This window comes from Benincasa hispida, chromosome 4, assembly GCF_009727055.1.
Source record: "Benincasa hispida cultivar B227 chromosome 4, ASM972705v1, whole genome shotgun sequence".
NCBI lineage: Eukaryota > Viridiplantae > Streptophyta > Magnoliopsida > Cucurbitales > Cucurbitaceae > Benincasa > Benincasa hispida.
Window position 1 is genome coordinate 34,676,318 of NC_052352.1, and position 21,088 is coordinate 34,697,405.

General features: G+C 34.5%; 1 protein-coding gene across 1 annotated transcript; it reads right to left on the reverse strand.

Annotated features, from left to right (window-relative positions):
- Positions 1-444: 444 nt before the first annotated feature.
- Positions 445-7,668, reverse strand: LOC120075964 (protein ENHANCED DISEASE RESISTANCE 2-like). The gene is made up of 21 exons (XM_039029728.1): positions 7,210-7,668; positions 6,180-6,254; positions 6,035-6,088; positions 5,892-5,957; positions 5,757-5,818; positions 4,740-4,870; positions 4,604-4,650; positions 4,418-4,518; positions 4,032-4,127; positions 3,862-3,926; positions 3,702-3,773; positions 3,308-3,454; positions 2,908-3,212; positions 2,772-2,835; positions 2,500-2,675; positions 1,833-1,934; positions 1,656-1,706; positions 1,428-1,571; positions 1,250-1,345; positions 1,030-1,131; positions 445-876 (listed from the first exon to the last, which is right to left on the reverse strand). The coding sequence occupies exons 1-21, from the start codon at positions 7,360-7,362 to the stop codon at positions 784-786; spliced, it is 2,202 nt and encodes a 733-aa protein (XP_038885656.1). The 5' UTR covers positions 7,363-7,668; the 3' UTR covers positions 445-783.
- Positions 7,669-21,088: the final 13,420 nt, after the last annotated feature.

A 21,088-nucleotide genomic window follows, 5' to 3' on the forward strand; every position in this document is an offset into this window, starting at 1 on the left:
TTGAAAGTATTCCAAATTTTTAATAGTTAATAGAATGTTGATTGTATGTTTTGAATTTTAAGATTTTTTTGAATTAGTCACTATTTTCATAAGATTTAAACAGATTAGGTTTATTACTGAGATTTGAATTTTAGATTTGGTATTTTAAGATTAATGAGGGTTTTTTTTTTGTCTGTGGGGTATTTTCGTCTTTTAATAATTAATAATCTTGAATATCATTTTGCTATTTTTCTAGTTTTGAAACATTTTTGCTATTTTTCAAATAAATCTTTAAAATTTCTCATTTCTCTGGTTAGCCCTTTTCCTTTTGGGATATGACTACTTTTGTCATTGATAAAAATTAAACATTTATCATAATAATTGATATCCATGGTACATTCACCTATAATTAACACGAAAAGTTTGTATAAGAAATTCCTACAAACGAACTATAATGACAAAGGGTTAAAAGACATTATAACTTTAAGATAATTTTCTTTTCTTTTTTCTTTTTCTTTTTATTTGATTGTTAACTAAAAGAGCCAGATGGAAGAAAAGCTCCTTACAATTGAGCTGATAATTCAGATTGGATAAAAAAAGGAAAAAAAATCAGTGCTTCTATACAATGTTAATCAGAAAAAAATCAATATAATCAGTTTTCTTCTGGCTCTCTTCTTCTCCATCAAATAAACTGAAAGATCTTGGATATTGTGGGAAAACAAAAAGCATCATCAATCTATATCCAAATTCAATAGGTCCCATACTTGTTCTGAGAGGGTAGAGAACTTTTGGAGGCAGGTATTTTCATGGCTTTACCAGAAGTGATTTAGCCACATCCAAATGATTGAGTCGACATGTCCCGAGAAGGACCTCGGGAAGCTCCTCTTGCGTGTTGCCCTGCAGAAAAAAGAAAAAAAAAGAAAGGAGACCATTACATTCATTGAAATTTGCTAGATGAGGCAAATAAAGCCAGTTCAAAAGATTGTTTTTGTTCCTCCAGAATGTAACTGAGAGGACAGTAGAAGTTTGAAAGAGTTTGGGGAGTATCACCTGAATTACAAAAGCCATTTCTATGACCAAATTGTTTAAATAACCAAGAACAAGACTGACCACCCCCCTTGCCACTGTTGAAGACCCAACATCAATTTCTACCTGCATTCACCCAAAAACAAGGAATTACAGTATCATGAGAGAAAGAGAGCGAGCGAGAGTGTGAGTGAGATCATTATAACTACTTTTTCCTTAGTTATGATTCATTTAGTTAGCTCACCTCCAAATAGTTCTTCCCACGAAAGTAATGTACTTCAAGTGCATGACCAACCAAGCATGCTTTCTTACCAACGCTTTGCTTAACTATCCATGAACCCTGACCATATATAATTTACGATGGAGAAGGTCAGATGACAGACTTACTGATATTTTTTATAGGTCTAGGTTCTGTTACTGACCTGAGAAATGTAAGGTATAAGCTTAAATCTTGAATTCCTAAAGGCATCGTCTCCTTCAACAAAACTTTTGAGCAAGGGACTGCTCTCAAGAGGAGTCCTCATCATGTAATACATTGCCAACGTGTACATAGTGGTGCCAGGAACCTAATTCACGTTTCACGGTAGCAATGGGTAAACTTCCATCCTACTTAATTATGGTGGCTCTGAAGAAACATTAAAGCGACTTACTTGTATGTTAACAACAAAGAAGAATTCCGGTCCACCTCGTTCTGCATATTTCTGCATATATATAACTAATATCAACCATTTTCCTCACTCACATGCTGTACTCTTGTAAGTACAGAGCACATAGTTTCAAAGCACAGTTTGTGACGAACTTGTGTGACTAGAAAAAAAAAACCAAACCTGCACAATACCACCAGGACGCCCACTGAGATTATCTTCTCGTCTGTCAGACCTTAGCCAGTCTGCACCAACCAGTTGCATCAACGTGCCATTTGCCTTGATCTGGTATAGAGAAATGTGGTAAATAATCAACATTTGTCCAATTCCAAAGTTTGAGTTTATCATAAATATCCCATCTTTGCATTCGATGAGAACATAGTGTACCAAACTTCGGGAGAAATTGAACGAAGTACATTTTGTTCTAAAATGAAAAATTGACCAGAGACTGCATTATACATAGAAGTTTCTCTCAACTGATCAATGGAAAAAGTGTACTATAGACTGGTAACTAACTCTTAAAGCACAGCTAAAAAGACAAACAGGAAACTAACAGCTTAGCCAACTAACATATAGCTCTATGACGTTGTCGACCTTGAATGCAGAAAATAACAACTGTACACAGTCTGAGTACCACGCTGTGCTTGAGCCAGAAATTTCTTTTATTGAAAAGAATAGTTTAAACCTTAATATTGAATCCCAAAATAACTATTCTTCGTTTTGTTCGCTTATACGAACATATTTTTGGTCCTCTGCATGTTTTGATTTTAGTCTTGGCATTTTCAGGTAGGTTACTTCCATTGTATGCTGAGCAACTTCATGAAACACAGCCATATACATTAAACCATACCTTCTGGTTGTCCTTCAAATAGTTTTCTCCACGTATCAAAAACAAAGAGGGATCTGCTGATGCCACACTGCAGGGAGAAGAAAAATTTAAGTCTTTTGGAAGTGTGGATCCATAAGAGTATGCCATACTTTCTTCTCTAGGCAACTCGGGCAATTCTGCATAACCCTTCTTCTGAACTGAAACACACAAATTCTTTGATTCTTTAGAAGGAAATCTAAATCAAGCTTGTAATTACACATTTAAAATAATTTTAATCACCACCGACAACTGACCAGCAAGATCATGCAACTTTTTCACAAAAACAGCTGCTGATGATAGTTTGTTCTGGGACAAATTCTGCAGATCGCAAAACAGAAAATATTTGGAATAAATATGTAAGAAAATTTAAATTCAGCTATAAGAAAATACCATTTGTTGCAAAGTCAAGTCAGACGTCCATTCATTCTCATAGTGGTCAAATTCTGCAGGTTCAGGAACGTCGAAGAACTCATCAACAGCATCATTTAATCCAATCAAACTAGCACGAGGAATTTCCACTTCATTCTCTTTCGAAAATGCCTCTTTGATTTTCCTCATTTCTTCAGGAGATTGTATTTCTGTCTTTATCTCGTCCATTTCACTCTGGGGCAACTCAAAGTGTCTAAGGTCTCTACCAGATAATGAGAAGTCAGATGACAAGTCACCAACCTTCGCTCTGAATAGCTCTCTTAGTGCTGGCATTATGCAGTATAATTTCAGAAAATCTCTCATATATATAAAATAAAAGCCAAATTACATCATGGATACCCTCTAAACAGTATATTGATACCTGCAAGCCTCTCTACCATTCGGATAGTAATCGCTCTTGCAGATGAAGGACGGAGATACAGTTTCCAAAACTTCCAATCAACTGCAAGCATGTGTTTTACTAGCGAGTGTTTACCTTGGTTCACTGGAGTTACAACATATCCTCCACCTGAACGTTCATCCATATGAGATACTTGAGTATTAGAACAAATTACAACTCACCAATACTCAGAAGGTTAAAATTTCAGTGTGGAATAATTAATAGGAGCAAGAGATGATATAACATAATTGTTTATATATAATTCCTGAAAGATGGGGAAGAACCAACGTGAATGGAGCAAATGGGTTGAGAATGAATGTTAGCAATGGTGTTCTTTACAATATCGAGAAAGTTTAATTAGCATTGCATACATTACTTTTAAGGCAAGCACGGACGTATCCTTTCTGTGGTGGAAACTTCATGTGAAACACAGAATGATATAGTAACACTGTGCAGAAAAAGATGAGAGAAGTTAGTGGTTGATATTATAGATTTCAAAATTTCCCAAGGATTCAATTTCTCCTGAAAATTGTTACCATATGTGCCATCATCTTCTCTTCTCCAATACCGACGCAAAAGAAAATCTCGTTTTTTCATTCCCCTGAAAGTTATGTTGCATTCAGTATGCATATCCATATATATATATATATATATATTTTGGTAACTAAAATACTACGGTGAATTCTACAAGATAGGAAGTTCTGACCAAGGTAACCAATCACGATATAGTTGCATATGTATGATATCTGTATGACCGTCAAGGTGTTCAACCAAACTTCCACGGTAAAAGCAGAAATCCCATCTGGAGACAGTGAGAAGTTAGTTCTCAAAAACAGGAACGCCCCTTAGCATGGGCATAGGGTATGCAAACCAAAGAATAATTAACTCTATTATAATTGTGAACAAACCATAACAACAATTTTCAATTGCACTTCATGAATTCTGACTATTTAAAAAAAAAGAGGAATGAAGAACAGAAAGAAATATGAAACATACAGAACTTATAGCTTACCATACAGTTCCATTAGCAAACGTCATCATATGAAAGAGTGAAGAAGCAAAGTATATCTATATTGATTATAAGAATCTTACTCTGATCTTGATGGGCCAAGAGACATAAGGGTCCGAAAGATTTCTTCGGAAGTTCCACAAACCATACCAACTGCCATTATAGCGGGATGATCATCCCATTGCTGACAAAAAACAAAACTATCAAACGAAAAGATCAAATGGAAACATGCAACAGAACAGGTAAGAAGATAAAAAGGGAAAACTTACCCTCCGATGAGAATCATTATCTTTTGATTCTTTGAAAAGCCTTAACCCTGCGTATAATCAAACTCAAGATGTATTATTAATGCAGCCACATATCCATTTTGGCTACTTGAATGCAAATCAGAAAGTCAGGTCTCACCATTTTGACAACCAAAAATTTTCCATGGGGAAGGTGCAATAACATCAGATGTCATTGCTTCCATTTGTACAGAGGAACAGATAGTCCAGTCTATTGAAGGCTTGCAGTCCACTCTTTTTGACCCACGAAATCTATCCAAAAAAGAAAAAGAAGATTCTATGGAGATGCATTCAGAACACGTAAATTCAATAATTTTTTTAAGGTGAAGAAACAAAAATTCAATACTTATAAGCATGATATGCTTCCATACCATCAGATAAACCTTCTCTACACGTTTTGTTCCTTTTTTAAAAATTATATATATAGTTTTTATAGTAATTATTGTTTTTTCCCTTCTTTTTTAGTCTGTTTCCTAAATTTAATTTTAAAACTTTATATACTCATTTTATTTCTTTTTCCATTTATCCTTTATCCCGTTAAATTTTTGCCCCAAGTTTTGTTTAATATTTTATTTTATTTCTAATTATCTTAACAAAAATTTAAATACTTTAATTTTCTAATTAGATACTCTAACTTAATTTATTCATTCTAGATATTTTTTTTTGGAAACAATATTCATTCTAGATAATTAGTATACACTTCAAATGTTTACTTTTAAAATCTATAAAATTGGCTTCGATTAAAAAAATTATAATCTTAATTATTTATGTCAAGATATTCGCTATTTAAAATTAGTAGTATACTCCTAACCTTCTATATCGCTCATTTATTATTTTATGTTTTACTTATAATTTTTTAATAGTAGAATATTATAATATTCATTATTTTACTTTTTACTTATAAAATTATTAATAGTATAATATTTATTTTTGGTATGGAAAAAGATAAATTTTAACCAACAGTAACATAATCTATTTTTTTCATAACCATATGTTTTATTTTTTAAAAAGAAAAATCCAAGGAGGTGAAAAGAAGCAAAAAGGACTATAAAGAACAATCTGAAGAAGGAAAAGAACAATCTGAAGAAGGAACAAGATTAACAAATAGAAGCTTTTCTCATCTGCAACTATTATATACCTTAAAGCTGGATACTGTCTCTTGGAGCGATCCCTAAAATTCGTTGCTGGATCCGGACAGTCCTAGATGCACAGTGAAAATATAAGTTCTCGGCCATGGGAAAAACACTTTGTTTGTAAATACAAACTTTTATACCTTCATTGTAGTACCAAGCAGAGAGCGGATCCATCTTGCTGCATCTTCTGGGCTACTGGCTCCCAACTATAAAGTTAAATGTAAGGAAGTTAGAATCCAATACATTCCAAAACATGTTCTATTGCATATAGGATTAACTTCACCTTGAGTCGATCATTTTGATCGACGGTATTATAAAGTGTGAAGATGAAGAATACCTGCAGATTTCATATGAAATTATCAATATAAATTCACTCAACCAATAACCAACCCATATATACTAGTCTGAAGTCTCTACTACCAACGTACTTTTCTATGAATACTCTCCCTCCCATTATCCGTAATTCGGATATACGAGTCAATCACTGCACTTCTATTTGGTTCCTGGTGAAAAACATTACTTACAATTAGTACCCTTTCGTTTTAATCAGTTTAAGGATTATGGAAGAAACTACAAAATGCAAATGCATCCAAAACAGGAAATTAATTATTATTATTAGTGGTACAACAAGTGTAAACCTAGGGATCTAAACCTCCAACTTCAAGGAAAGAAGTGCCTGTCAATTACCACCGAGTATTGTAATACTCAGTTAAAAGTCGGCAGTGTCTTCAACTATTCAATTTATTAAAGAGAAACAGAGAGAACAACAGGAGGAAAAAGATTAATAGAAAATTCATGGCACTTTGTTTAAGATCACGAGTACAACCATGGCCTGGACAAATTAAAAACCAAGTTGTACAAGTTCCATAATTTTCCTCGAAGGTTGTGCTCATTGCTCTTGAATCACGACCCCAACACATAAAGCTTATGGTTGAAGAAAATTTTATATTATATTATGGTTTGAAATACGAAGAAGACTCAATAAATAGAAATCAATAATACTTAAGGAGGAAACAATTGGAGTTGAATACATGACCTCTTGGGTCAATGCTTTGATACCATCCTCAATCACCATTGACCAAAAAATTTAAGCTGGTGGATGAATGTAAATTTAATATTATATTATCTAACAATTGCCCATTCATAATGAGAATATCTTCCGTTAAAGCCACAATTCATACTGATGTACAACTACTATTAATGTCCAGATAAGACAAAAGCTGTAACATGAACAATGTGGACCCTAGGCATCTCTTATCTATATGGAAGAAAGAACAAACTATCATATCAACCAGAGTAAAGTCAAATATGCATAATAAATAGAAAAGAAAAGAAGACAAAAAAAGGATGATTAAGCAATAATTGTTCGAAATAAACGCTTAATCAGATACGAAAACAAAATCAAGCAAAAACAAGACCAGAACTTACAAATTGAGTGAAATTGAAATAAAGGAATACCTCATTCCCAGAAACAGGGACAGATTTAAAGCTCTTGAGACAATTTTCTTGAAGAATGAAGTATCTCTTCTGCGAGTACTGCAACCCGAACCGGTTAGACCGGATGAGATAGAGCCAACCTTCCATTTTGCCGTCATTAATAGGAGCCCCCATTAGAGAAGAAGGAAGAAGTGGAACCACTCTCAGAAGATTCAGGGACGAAGTATGGTTAGAGCATTGCCATTATAATGGGGAATGGCGAATGGGGATGGATTTTAATGCAGAAAATTTACCCCAAAAACGGCTTGAAACAGAGATTATGAAAGAAGAAGAGGAGGATTAAAGGAGAATGAGGATGACACAGAGGATTGATAATGACTCTCTGATCCCGATGAAGGGAATCAGAGAATCAATGGCGGAAAAATCCCAATTCTGAATTCTCACGGAGAATGGAGAAAGCTTCTTCCTCTTCTTTCTCAATTTTCGTTTTGCTCTCTCCTCTCCTTTTTTAAAACACGACCCATTTTGGCGTACAACAAATTACCATAACCATATCCGCAATTACTCTTTTACCCTTGACTTTTTCTTTCTCTCTCTTATTTTTATTTTCAATTTTTTTCCTTCTATTTTTTTTACTCAAAAATACCCATAGAATGATGTTAACACCCACCCTATATTGATGGGATTTTTTTCTACTCTATTTCGTTCAAATATCGTGGAATTGGTACATCGAACTTTAATTCTAAGGAAGGTAATAAATATCTTAATCTTAGTCACTAAATATTTGGATATATTTATAAGTAAATTGTAATATCATAACAACTGGTTTGATTATATATTAAGTCGAAGAATACATTTTTGTTATTGCTTAAGTTATTGATTATCTTTTGTTAATTAAATATGTATTAGTTATGACATTTTGAAGATTAGGGGTTTGTTCATTGTTGTTACATATAATCATGTAATTCTTGATTTGGTAGCAATTTTAATTCTATGTTGATTCAACTTTTTAGGATTTCTATTTAGTAATTCTAAGAAATTTTGCTACCATTAGTGCGAAGGGTAAAAGCGTAAATTTGTATATAACCATACCCACTTTTGGATGTTGCTTGTAAATATAACTATTTTTATGCTGGAAATTGTGTGGAATTAGAATGAATTTTAGTTAAGCTTAAAATATTGAACCTTTTTTTGTGGAAACTATTTTTTCTTTTAGATTTAATTTAACTAATCCAACTGATTAATAGTTAATTTTGCTGTGATTACTTCTTCATGGTTGCGTATGATGATGAATTGAGGTGGAAATAATTCATTTTTTTTTAAGGAAAAAAAAAAGCCATAAAAGGAATGGTTGGGACTGAGAGAAACCAAGTGTATGGTTCCCAATATATTGGAATGTCAGCCCTTAAAAAAATTTGAGGTTTTTTTTTGTCAAGTACCCATCAGCTCTCCTTCTCTGTCCTCACCTATTTACATGGTCAAAGTCAACCTAAAATCTTATATTTAACATAATGGAAAACATTATAGTCATACAATTTTATCAAATGTTTGTATGGTTGAGGTTGATGCCCTAAATCTCGTGGGTTCTGTAGTTTATAATTGTATTGTATAAATAATTTATTTATTTAATAAAATCTGAGCTATTTTATTTGACATTTAGTAGGATTAATCCACAAAACCAATAAACTAACATCCAAGGTTATCATCTCTAGCTTGTAGAGACATATGAACTATGTTTAATGATAACCTAAATGGTCTGTAGTAGATGGATAAGGTTGGGTACCTTATTCTGGTGACACTACGAATACAACTCGCTTTGTAGATGTTACAATTGTTGTAAAGTTGTATAAATGATCTAATCCTGATCATTATGTAAAGACATGTGAGCGTGAGTATTCTATACAAAAGAGTTTGTATAAGATTGGACCCGAAATGAATAGTCTCATTATATAAAGCCGTTAATAAAGAGACTTACATTTCACCAGGATGACCATAGGTGACATGACTTAAATCATGAGTGAGTTGTGAATTCTTGTCTATGAAAGCGGTCCTTTGATTTGCATGAGTGAGATTGGTTAGATCGTCGACTTAATAAACTTACCATTTTGGGTATTCGCTTAATTGGGAAGTTGGGAACACAACTACACAAAACGGAATTCACTCATTCCCTAATGTAGGGATAAGTAGATAAATTGCTTCCTTAAGGGTTGATTTCGGGGCATGAAGAATTTGGCACTACATCCTCTCTTGGCCCGAGAGGGGTTTGGTCATAGTTGGACTATGACTTATTATTCATTAGAGCGATATTTTGGCCTAGTTGTACTTACGAGCAATTTTTAAATGGTAAAAAATATATCTGTAGTGGGAAGAGTGTAGTTGGCGCGACAGTTAATGGATATTGAGTAATTTAATTAAAGGAGTTTAATTAATTATTCAAGTACTATTGGAGCTTTAATCTATCGGTCCATAAGGTTCATATGTAGCTCAACTGAGATTATTGAAAATTAATTTTGGATCAATTTGAATTATTCAAATTAATTGAGGAAATTAATTATATATGATATAATTTGATATAATTAATCTAAATTAATTATATGTAATATAATTAATATAATCTATTTGTTACATTATAATATAAAGTTTATGTTGAGAGGATTAAATATTTGAATATGATTCAAATACTAATTATATTGTTTTATATTAAATATCATGATTGATTGAGAGAATTCTAACTATAGGTTATATTGTATTTGATATAATATAAAAACTATATGTTATGTATTATATTTGATATAACATATAGTTTAATATATACTATGATAAGATAGCTATTATATATATATATATGATGCATTGTAAATTGTGATGCGATTATGGTATGAGTTTGCGGTGATGTGTTATATGTTGCACATGCAAGTTTTCCTAATAAGACCCAATTATAAGCCTCACTAGGTTTCCTGGTAAGTCCAGGGTCGAACACAAGGACTACTGAGTAAATATGCGACAGTTAATTTGATTCTCTTGCGGTTGTGAAAACAAATAAGTTGGATGATGTTTTGATTAAGAATATTTCTTATGCGACGAAGTTCGAACGAAGAGTTGATGAAATCAAGAGTTACAATGAGTATGCGATGAACGGGTTGAGAAGGGGTTTAGCTAACACTTCCTATGATTATGTACAAGTTATGCGATCATGCTACACACAAACAACAACATGTCATCTCTCAATGCAAATGCCATAATTCCTATTTCTAGGACGCATGCGATGTATACGAAAATGTCGATAGGACTTATGTCTAAGCCTCTATTCTTATCTATGCGATGATGAATGATGCACACATACACAAGGTGACTGCATACTATCATATCCTATTTCTAGGGTGCATGTGATGTGTAAATAGTGATAGAACTTATGTCTAAGTTTCTATTTCTTGCTTATGTGGTTATAATCTGGCTCTCTCAAGCCTAGATTCTAATCTGACTCTCTCAAGTCTAGATTCTATCTTTAGACTACTCTCTCAAGTATCTCTAAAGGGTGAATGACGCATACATGAGACAAGATGATCATATAAAATGTAAATCTTAGGTCATGCTAGCTAAGTACTTCTCAACCCATTCAGAAATTTAGCTATTCATGCGATGTATGGAGAGATTGAACATAGTTTGAAATGAGATTTCCATTTTTTATAAATAAAATGTTGAATACAGAATAGTAATGGAATGTAGAGATAAGAAGCCCGGTAGCAATATCTTGCTTCCCGTGGCCTTTTACACTGTATTTCTCACTCTAACTCTATCCAGATGAATATTCTTGCTCTTGCAAGTGTTGGCCCTCTCTCCTTGTAGCGCTTTCCGGCAGTCTGTCATCTGTCCGGGAATGATCTCTCTACTTCTTCGTCTCCTGGCTCATCTCCGTCCTCTAAATCTAAGTATGTACGCGAGCAGACTAATGACTCTCTAGCTTATTCTCTATGATATGTTTGTTTTTGTTCCAATGGTGGCCTTCGGTGTTTATAAAGCTCAAGATGAAGCAACCTTTTTCTCTAATGATTGCAATGATAGGCAGTCATTAAATCTCTGCTCTGATGCGCCGATTAATGGTCACCGAAAGTTGAGTGTACTTGCTACAGTGTGGCTTTAACGACTTGTCAACTAAATTCGGATTCGATCGTCATCAGCTTTCCATCCTATCATGATTTATTATGCTGTCACCTTGATGTGCAGTCTTTATGCGGCCACCTTCTTGAGCAACTTCTCACGATCGCATGACTTTGTGATCACAATCTTTCAAGCGCGCAGATGCCTAATTCCTTGGATCGCAATTTTACTTGCGCTAACGCATTTTTCCTGCACAAAATAAGTAAATTGACTACTTTTATGCGATGGACGCATGCAATCGCAATTCTTCAGTTTAGCACTTTTAGACATGATATTGTTTATTTTTACCGTCACAATCTCTCATTGTTTTACTTATTTGCGCTGTAATAATTTGTATTTCTACTCGTTATCAATATATATACACACACACAAAATAATTTATTAAATTTGAATTTGAACTCCTTCCCTTTAATTCTCTCAATCACCTAGAATCGTGGAAAAATCTGGGAGTTGTTTTTTCCTTTTTTTCTTTTTACGTATTTATCATCTTCTTCACGAGAGAATGATTTTCTTTCTCAAAATTCTGCCCCACTCCCAAAACCCATCAGAGCTCACACCTCTCATTTGATTCTCTACCCAAAGGAGCATAGATTACCTTTTGGTGGTGGCCCTCTTGGATTGTTGTTTTTGGTTCGAGAAGAATTGGAGACTTTGTGATCAATTGGAAGGAATTTCGTGAAGATTTTGGCTTCAAGAGTATTTAACTAACCCTTCTTCCTCCTATAAAAAGCATGCTGTAAAATTCTGTTTATAATGCATAATTTATGTTATTTGTATTTTAATTATGTGATTTTGAAAATTGGGAATGATCCACGGGTCCTTTAATTGTTATCAGAGCTTTTTATTCTCAATTTTTCATTTTTCGGAATTAAATTACTTCGTTTTAATGGTGGATTGCATTACTACTTGATGAATGATGAATGGTTTGCATTTATGGATGTTTTCAGGATTGGGCTTTAACATTTACAACTTTAATTGGCAAATTTGGTTTGTAAGGGCCAATTTTGCAATCGAGTCTATTTGATTAATCTGGGTCATTCATGGCTGTTTTGACGAAGATCTGGAAGAGACGAGGCCATTTATGAAGCAATCTTTTGTTTGCAGTGGGAGATCTGGACCGGTCCAAGTGGTTTTTGTAGTGTTTTTTTTTCTTCATTTTTTTAGGTTTTAATTAATTACATTAATATAAAAGTATATTAATTTAATTAATTGTTTTGAACGTCAGTCCTGGTCCATTGATGTGTTGTTTATTTAATTTTAAATTATGTATTGGATATATGAATTTTTTTTATATATGTCATAATGTATGTCATATAGAAAAATCCCACCATAGGTTATGATCATGCGTCATAAATATTATAAATGTTATAATATATTTTGCATGATTTAATTTTATAGCATGCTCATGCATCAAATCTTATAAATGTTATAATATATGTTTGCATGCATTAATAACATAGTCATGCATTATTTATATTAAATGTTATAATAAATAGTTTGGAAATATAGATGTATGTATCTTATTAATAAATTTCGTTACTTTATTATATAAAATATTACATATGTTGAGTAATGAGATGAGAATTGCATGAAACATGTCATTACTTTAGGTAATTTTATAATTGTTATATTTTTTCCTAAGTATGATATCAAATACAATGTATGGTTTTATTTTTTTTTTCATTTGATTTTATAATTGTTATAATTAAATGAAATTAGAAATTAAAATTAATAATAAAGAATTGCATGCAAACTTAGGTTAAAATATTTTTTAAATAGTTTAAAATATGATTCACATAGACCTAAGTTCACAATATTTCTAATATGATTAGAAATTAGTTTAATCTTTTTAATCAATTTAATAGGATTAAATTGCTTTAATAAAAAATTAAAATTGTAGCAACTATATCTATAAGGGACCTTTATCTAAGGCTAGTTGTGTCTAGGCTAAGGTGAGAACTGACCTGGAAGGTGAATTAGATAGATTTGCTACAAGCATGCAATTATTGATTAAAGTTTGTCAAATGTTTAATAACATTAATCAAAATTGTTTAACTATCCAAAGTAAGTGTTACTTTTGGGAAAACTTAAACAATCACTTAGTAAAACAAATAGCCGTATTTTTCTAAGTTAAATTGACTCTAGGTAAAATACTAAGTGGGAAGAAAATGGGGTATATGATATTTCATTTTTCTTTTTCATGTCTCTCCCTCATAGTTCATACAGTGAGACCTATACTCGACCTTGAGGCACCTTTGCTTGTGTCTCCCTACAGATGATGTTTGTATAGGTCAATATTAAGGTGAATGGAGAGAGTGTTTATAGTAAGTAGGATTTGGGATGTGTGTCAACACATCCCACGGTCTCTCTCATTAGTTTGTCGTAAATTTTCATGCTCGGCCTCAAGGCACCTTTGCTTATGGACCCCGACGGATGGAATTTGCATGACTCTATACTCAAAGTCCAGAAATGAATAAGGTTGCTTTAATTTTTACCCCAATCGATTTTTTCCTATGGTTGGCTCATTGGGGCGGAACTCTAGAATCTAAATTGAGGGTTCCACTTACAAGAAAATGTTAAGCTAGTTATGTTGGGATTGATGCCCTAAATCTCGTAGGGTCTTATAGTTTGTAAACACCTGTATGAACAAACAGTTTTGTGATTTATAATATGAGATATTTTATTCACTTCACTCTATGAAATATGAGATATTTTAGTTGCATTAACTACAAACCAATAAAATAAGATTCTTGATTATCGTTGTAACTTAAGCATGTATGTGGAGACATATAAGTGAATCGTGCTTTAAGTGATAACCTAAATGGTCTGTAGCATATGGATAAAGGAGGGAAACCTTATCCTGGTGACGCTATGAGTGTGTCCCGCTTTGTAGGTGTTACTAGTGTTGTAAAGTGTTACAAATAGTCTGATCCTGACCATTCGTGTATTAGACATGCGAGTGAGGATGCTCTATACAAAGGAGTTTGTATAAGACCGGACCATGAAATGTTTAGTCTTGTTATATAACATTGTTCATGACAGAGACTTTCATTTCACTAGGATGATCATAGGTAACATGACCTTAATCCTGAGTGAGTTGGGAACTCCTACCTATGAGGGCGGTCTTTTGATTTGCATGGGTGGGAGTGGTCAGATTGCTGACTCAAACCTACCACTCTGGGGATTCGTCTGATTGGAGAGTTGGGAACTCAGCTACACAAGATGAAATTCACTCCTTCTCCGAAGTAGAGGTAAGTAGATAAATTGCTCCTTTAAGGGTTGATTTTGGGGTTCAACAATGTGGCGCCACTCTTTCTCTTGGCCCGAGAAGGGTTTACTCATAGTGGGACTATGATGTATTATTCATTAAAGGAATCAATGGTACTTAAAGAGTTAAATGTAACTATAGGAGTAAAACCGTAAATTGGCCCAACTGTACTTATGAGCGATTTATGAAGGGTCATCTTACTGTTGATTGGTTATATCTGATGGACATAGAAATATATCTGTAGTGTGAAGAGTGCAACTGTCGGTCTTTAGTGGAGTGCCTAACAGTTAACGGATGATGAATATCGTAATTAAAGATTTTAGTAAGTTATTCACGTACGGTTGGAGCTTTAAGCTACAAGTCCATAAAGTCCCCTTGGTAGCTCAATGGATTCATGTTGAGAATAAGTTTTTGGGTTAGTTTAAAGTGTTCAAATTAACAAGAGGAAATTTGATTATATATGATATAATTAAATTGATTCAATTATATGTGATATAATTGATTTAATATATTTGATACATTATTTGATTGGAGGAATTAATATAAATATGATTTATATTAAATATTATAAAGGAGAAAAATAACTATGGTTTATATGTTGCATATGATGTGATATTAAAACTATAGGTTATAAATATAATATGACAAATTAGTTATTATATTTATTTATAATAAATTAGTTATAAGATAATTGATTTCGGTTTTCTCCAATAACCGACTTAGTGGTTGGTTATGGACAATTTATGGCAACTAGTGGGATAAAGTGAAAATAGTTTTTTAATTTGTCTTAACACACAATATGCAGGCGAAAAAAGCATCAAGCTATACGATAGCTTGGTTGAGAGAGTAAACGATCGATCGAGTTTACCTATACGATAGTGACTCGTTTGTTAAATGATCGAGTACCCAAGTCTATACGAGACTTCTTCCTTCTCCCAATTACTCGATCATCTACCCGATCGTTTAGTTTCTCTATCCCTCTTCCAAATCTATATAGAGCCCACACCTCCTGGATTCTCACACCAAGAATACCAAGTTAGCCTTGTGGTAGTGTCTCTATCCGAAGGTCGAGGATCGAGTTTCACTTGTTACTGATCGAGGATTTTCTAGAGACGTGTTGTATTCGTGTTATTGGACGCGTTGCTGAGTTCAATCGAGGTAATACTAGAAGAAAAGGTTCTTCAAAGGTATGTTTACTTGATCCCTTTGTATTTTATCTTAGAAGCATGTTGTAATTTAGTCCTTGAAGCATAACTGTTATGTTTGATATTAAATGTTCATATTCTTTCACAATGGGATTTGGAACGATCTGTTTCCACTCATTGGTTTTCTATATTTAGAGTTCCTTGAATTGGTATCAGAGCCAATTTGTTCTGATATTCCAAATTCCATTGATGTATTGAATTATATTTACAGTCTTGGTAGGTTTAGGATGTCTGCAATGCGTTTAAGTGTTAGATGTAGTTATGGATGTGAATTGATGGATGTTTCAGGATGATTGCCTCTGTTTTAAAAGCTTTCATTACATTTCAAAGTTAATTTGTAAGGGCTCCTACATTTTTGGGCATAATTAACTTGTTATCGAGTCTGTATTCAAAGTGTTTGTTATGTTTGAGTCATTTGAGAAAAGGTTCTTCAAAGCTTCAGTGCATGGAGATACTTTTCACTTCGAGGAAGAAGACCAAAGGTTGGTCACATTGTGTAGCCCATGCTAAATGATCATTTAGATTTGGCTATGCACTCGTGTAGAAAAGTTCTACTCGATCATATAGTATTTACTAAATGATCACATGACTAATGCTACACGATCAAGTAAAGAGTTTACTCGATCATGTTGCGTTGGCTACTCGATCGTGTAGATGCTGAGGTCAACAATCGCTGAGAATATGATACTCGACGCATGGTAGGCGCATGCATTAAACGATCGAGTAGGCCAGCATGCTCATCGCATAGTCACTGGCTACTTGATCACTCGGTATAAGCTACTTGATCATGTTACTCCACGATCGTTTAGACGATCATGCTTCATCGTATAGTTGTCGTCTACTCGATTGTTTAGGCATGCGTTACACAATGTGCACTGCACGATCGCATGGNACGATCGTTTAGACGATCATGCTTCATCGTATAGTTGTCGTCTACTCGATTGTTTAGGCATGCGTTACACAATGTGCACTGCACGATCGCATGGCCTTCATGCTTCATCGCATAGTCAAAGGCACTCGATCCATGCTACACGATCGTTTATACTCGATCAGCGTCACTCGCCGATCACAAAGAGTTGTTACATGATCAAGGAAAAAGGCTTCGCTTGGGCGGTTCAAGACCTAGTTCGCCTGTTTGTACTGGTTGACTCGATGGCTTATGTAGTAGATAGGCACATCGCATTCTTATCGAGCTATGCACATCGCATGTTGTGAGCCTTCGGGCTCGCACCTTATGCCTAGATTATAGTTTTCCCTAGGGATCACCATTTATGCTTATGACTGTGCCATTTGGGATTATTACTTATGAAAGTACGCTTCGGGTTCGCTCCTTATGTTTATGCATATACGTATGCCTATGATGCGTAATGTGCACCTAGTTTCGATAGGAAGCCTAACAGTTCACCTTGTGGGCCCGATAGTGGGTCGCTTACTGGGTATATTTGTATACTCATCCTTTTCCTTTCATGTTTTTTAGGTAAAGATAAAGACAAATCGGTGAATGACCAGAGAGATTGATGACTTGGCCATTGGGATATGTTATCGCTTCTGCCTTCATGTTGTCGTTTGATAGGAATTGGTTTAGTTGTCTAGCACATTTAAATTTTTTAGTGATTTCCTTCACTCCTGTTGGTTTATTTATTCAATTTATTCTAAAATAAAGTCAGGGGTATCCAAAATAGTGTTTTCAGGATTCTAATGTTTGAACTTTTCTTAAAGGCGTAAAAGTTTTATTTATTTTATTAAATTTATTTATTTATTTTATTAAATTTCTCTTCGAGGAGATTATTCTCAAGCCTAGGCATGCATTTAGTAACGTCCTAGAAGTATCATAGAAGTATGGGTTGTTACAGTTGGTATCAAAGCCTAAGTTTTAGGTTCTGTAGACTGACTTACATCGTGAGTCCAAAATGTCCCTTATGGCCACAAATGGATCTTTCATCATCGCCAAGTATGTTCGTTAAAAGAAAGTCCTCTAGGAATTTATTCATGAAAATTTATCTGAATTATAGTTGTAATTGACGAGATTTTTTGTAAGAGTTTTGTTAAAGTGTTTCTATGTGGTTATTAGGATTTGACACCATGAACTAGAGGAAGGGGCAATCGAGGTAATAATGTTATTGGGGAGCATGAACCCCGATGTATAAGACCTTGAGGTGCAAAGCCCATAGACGCGCGACCCGTCGCCTCTTGACCCTTTTGGGTCAACCTGGAAAAGGGCCTCGAAATTCGATCGTGCCCCCACCAGGATCGTCACCCTCAGAGATTTCGACGGAGTACACTGCCATGGATGCAACAATTGGGAATGTCATCATGAAGGCCGTGGTAGGGTAGCTAAGGGACATTGTGGCCGAGTAGATAGCTCAGCACGTGCAGTCGTAACAGATGTGTAACGACTCGACCCCCTAGGACTTAAGTTAGGCTGTTACTAAATACATGCATGCATGGAATTTAAAACAACACTCTCTTATGGTGAAATAAATGCTAATTAAATAAGGTAAATTTAAAATACTTTGCATTTAGTTTCAAATATTAAAAACAACGGTAGGGTATCCATAAATCATAAATGATAATAAATAAATCTGGAAGCGATTCTTTATAGTAAGTTTTAAACATCAACACCTAAAGCTAAGAAAAACATGAAAAGAAGTTTAAATCTCATGAGCGAAAGCATGAAACTAGTTCTAGTAGCTCGATCAGGGATTTCGCTTGTCACTCGCTAGTGCGCCCCTACTCTTACCTAAAACATAAACATGAGAAAGGGTGAGTATAAAAATACTCAGTAAGCAACCCCACTACTGGGGTCAGGCTAGGCATCTAGAGATGCCTACCCCTAGTGGAACATATAAACTGCTGAAGTCCTCCTGGGACACATACATACATGAAAAACTTGTTTCTATCCTACTGTAGTTAGGTATGCTCATTACCTCTAGTAAGTATCGTAGGACCCACAACCGCTAGTGAATCCTGAAGGAAACACAATCTCTTACGTACACGTGGTTATGCATACACCTCTTTTGTATACACATAACCCACTTAATGTGTACCTCTTTTATACATATTGTTATGTATACACCTCTTTCGTATACACATAACCTACTAAATGTGTACCTCTTTCGTATACCTCTTAAGTATACACCTCTTTTGTATACATATAACCCACTTAATGTGTACCTCTTTCGTACACATGGTTATGTATATACCTCTTTCGTATACACATCACCCACTGCGAGTGTGTACCTCTTTCGTACACCTGGTTATGTATATACCTCTTTCGTATACACATAACCCACTGAGTGTGCACCTCTTACGTACACCTGGTTATTGTATATACCTCTTTCGTATACACATAACCCACTGAGTGTGCACCTCTTACGTACACCTGGTTATGTATATACCTCTTTCGTATACACATAACCCATTGAGTGTGTACCTTTTTCGTACAACTGGTTATGTATATACCTCTTTCGTATACACTAACCCACTGAGTATGCACCTCTTATGTACACCCTAGTACCCTCTAGGGATGTATCACTTTCATACATACCAGTCCTAGTACATCTCTTTCATGTACAAGCATCACTTTTATGCAGTCACATAGTCTAGAAAGGAAAAGAGATTACATCTAACTTCATATTACATATAACCTTCACATCATCATGAGTCCTCTAAAGTCTCCTCATCGTCAACCTCATGTTAATTAACCTCAACATACGTATTTAATCTAGTTTTAAATGGATCAACTGTAGCATATCACTTTCATGTACTAAATCATGTAAACAATAAAGTATTTGGGATTTCGTAATATATCATACAGTCTACATATTCTCATAATAAGTCGCATAACTATATAGATCAACAAATGTCTAATCCTCATCTAGCTTTAAGGCACTCCAATAGGAGTGTTACTTAACTCATAATTTAAGGGTCATGCTCAATCATCATTTAATATCACTCATAAAATTCTAAATCGAGCTCATATATAATCATATTTCGATATATTACCACATGCTCATATATCCTTCATAAATAGTCCATCCAACCTCAGAACAATCAAAATTATTAAAAAAAAATTGCTATAGGATCCTCAATATTAAATCTACAGTGTATCGCCTGACACAAAAGCGATTCCAGTAATAAGATTACTTACCTTAGAGTTTGAGCTCAATCGAAACATATTTATCCCCTTCCTTACTTAAAAAGAATCTTGAATCGAACCCTATAGTGAAAAATCAAAATTAAACTCCAATCCTAAGAGTATAACCCAAATAAAAAATTCACATTAATACATCCAAAACACTTACTCGAAGTGTTTGCTCAAGTCGAACTACAGTCGAGCTTCAGACATGAAATTGACTGTAGATACATGCCGAATCGAAGTGTGTTACAAATTAACAAGAACCCAATTAAACTCACCAATTGCTCACAATCCTTGCTTGACAGCGACTCGGAATGACCCAATCTCCAATCCAAACTCCGATCACACTGAATTGTCAACCAAAAAAAATATCGAAACTTAATGCGCATCCAAGATATCTAAAACCCATCGTAAAAATCAACGAATAACTTACCGGTAACTCCAAAGTTCTGGCATCATCGACGACTAGAAAACTTGACGACTGCAAAACTCGAGGCTGGGCGTCGATGGCTTCATGGTGGCTGGGGGCTCGAGTTCGTTGCCACCGATCTGAGCGGTGGCAACCCACAGACGGACGAGAGACACTTCGACAGCTACGACAAGCGGCTGGGGAGAGACCTTGTGCATGTGTCTCAGACCATTGACGCGATGAGGTAGGGACGACGGCTAACCTGGAGGTGGGTCTTTGGGTAGTAGACGGAGAAGGGAGATCGACGCGTAGCTCGGCAGATCTGTAGCTTGCGATACGACCGGCCGTCGACCGAAACCTTCAGACGTGACGGCGCGACGTCGTCTAGAGCTTATGTGAACGACTGCGGCGACTAATTCAATGACGAGACAAAAACTGATGGCTTCAGGTCTAGCAGACGTGGGGGGCAGTTAGGGTTTTCTCAAAGGGGGGAAGGGCGTGGTGAGGTTGAAGAAGAAGCGTTTAATTTGTTTTATAAATAATAATAATAATAATAATAAAACTTAAAAACTAAAAAGGAAATAAAATAAACTCTATTTTATTCCTTTTCTTATTCCAATTTATTTTATTAACTTCATTTCTTTCCTAAAAAGTGAAAATAAAACCTGCCATTAATTTCTAAATTGAACAATTTTGTAAGATCAAAATTAAATTCTCGCACT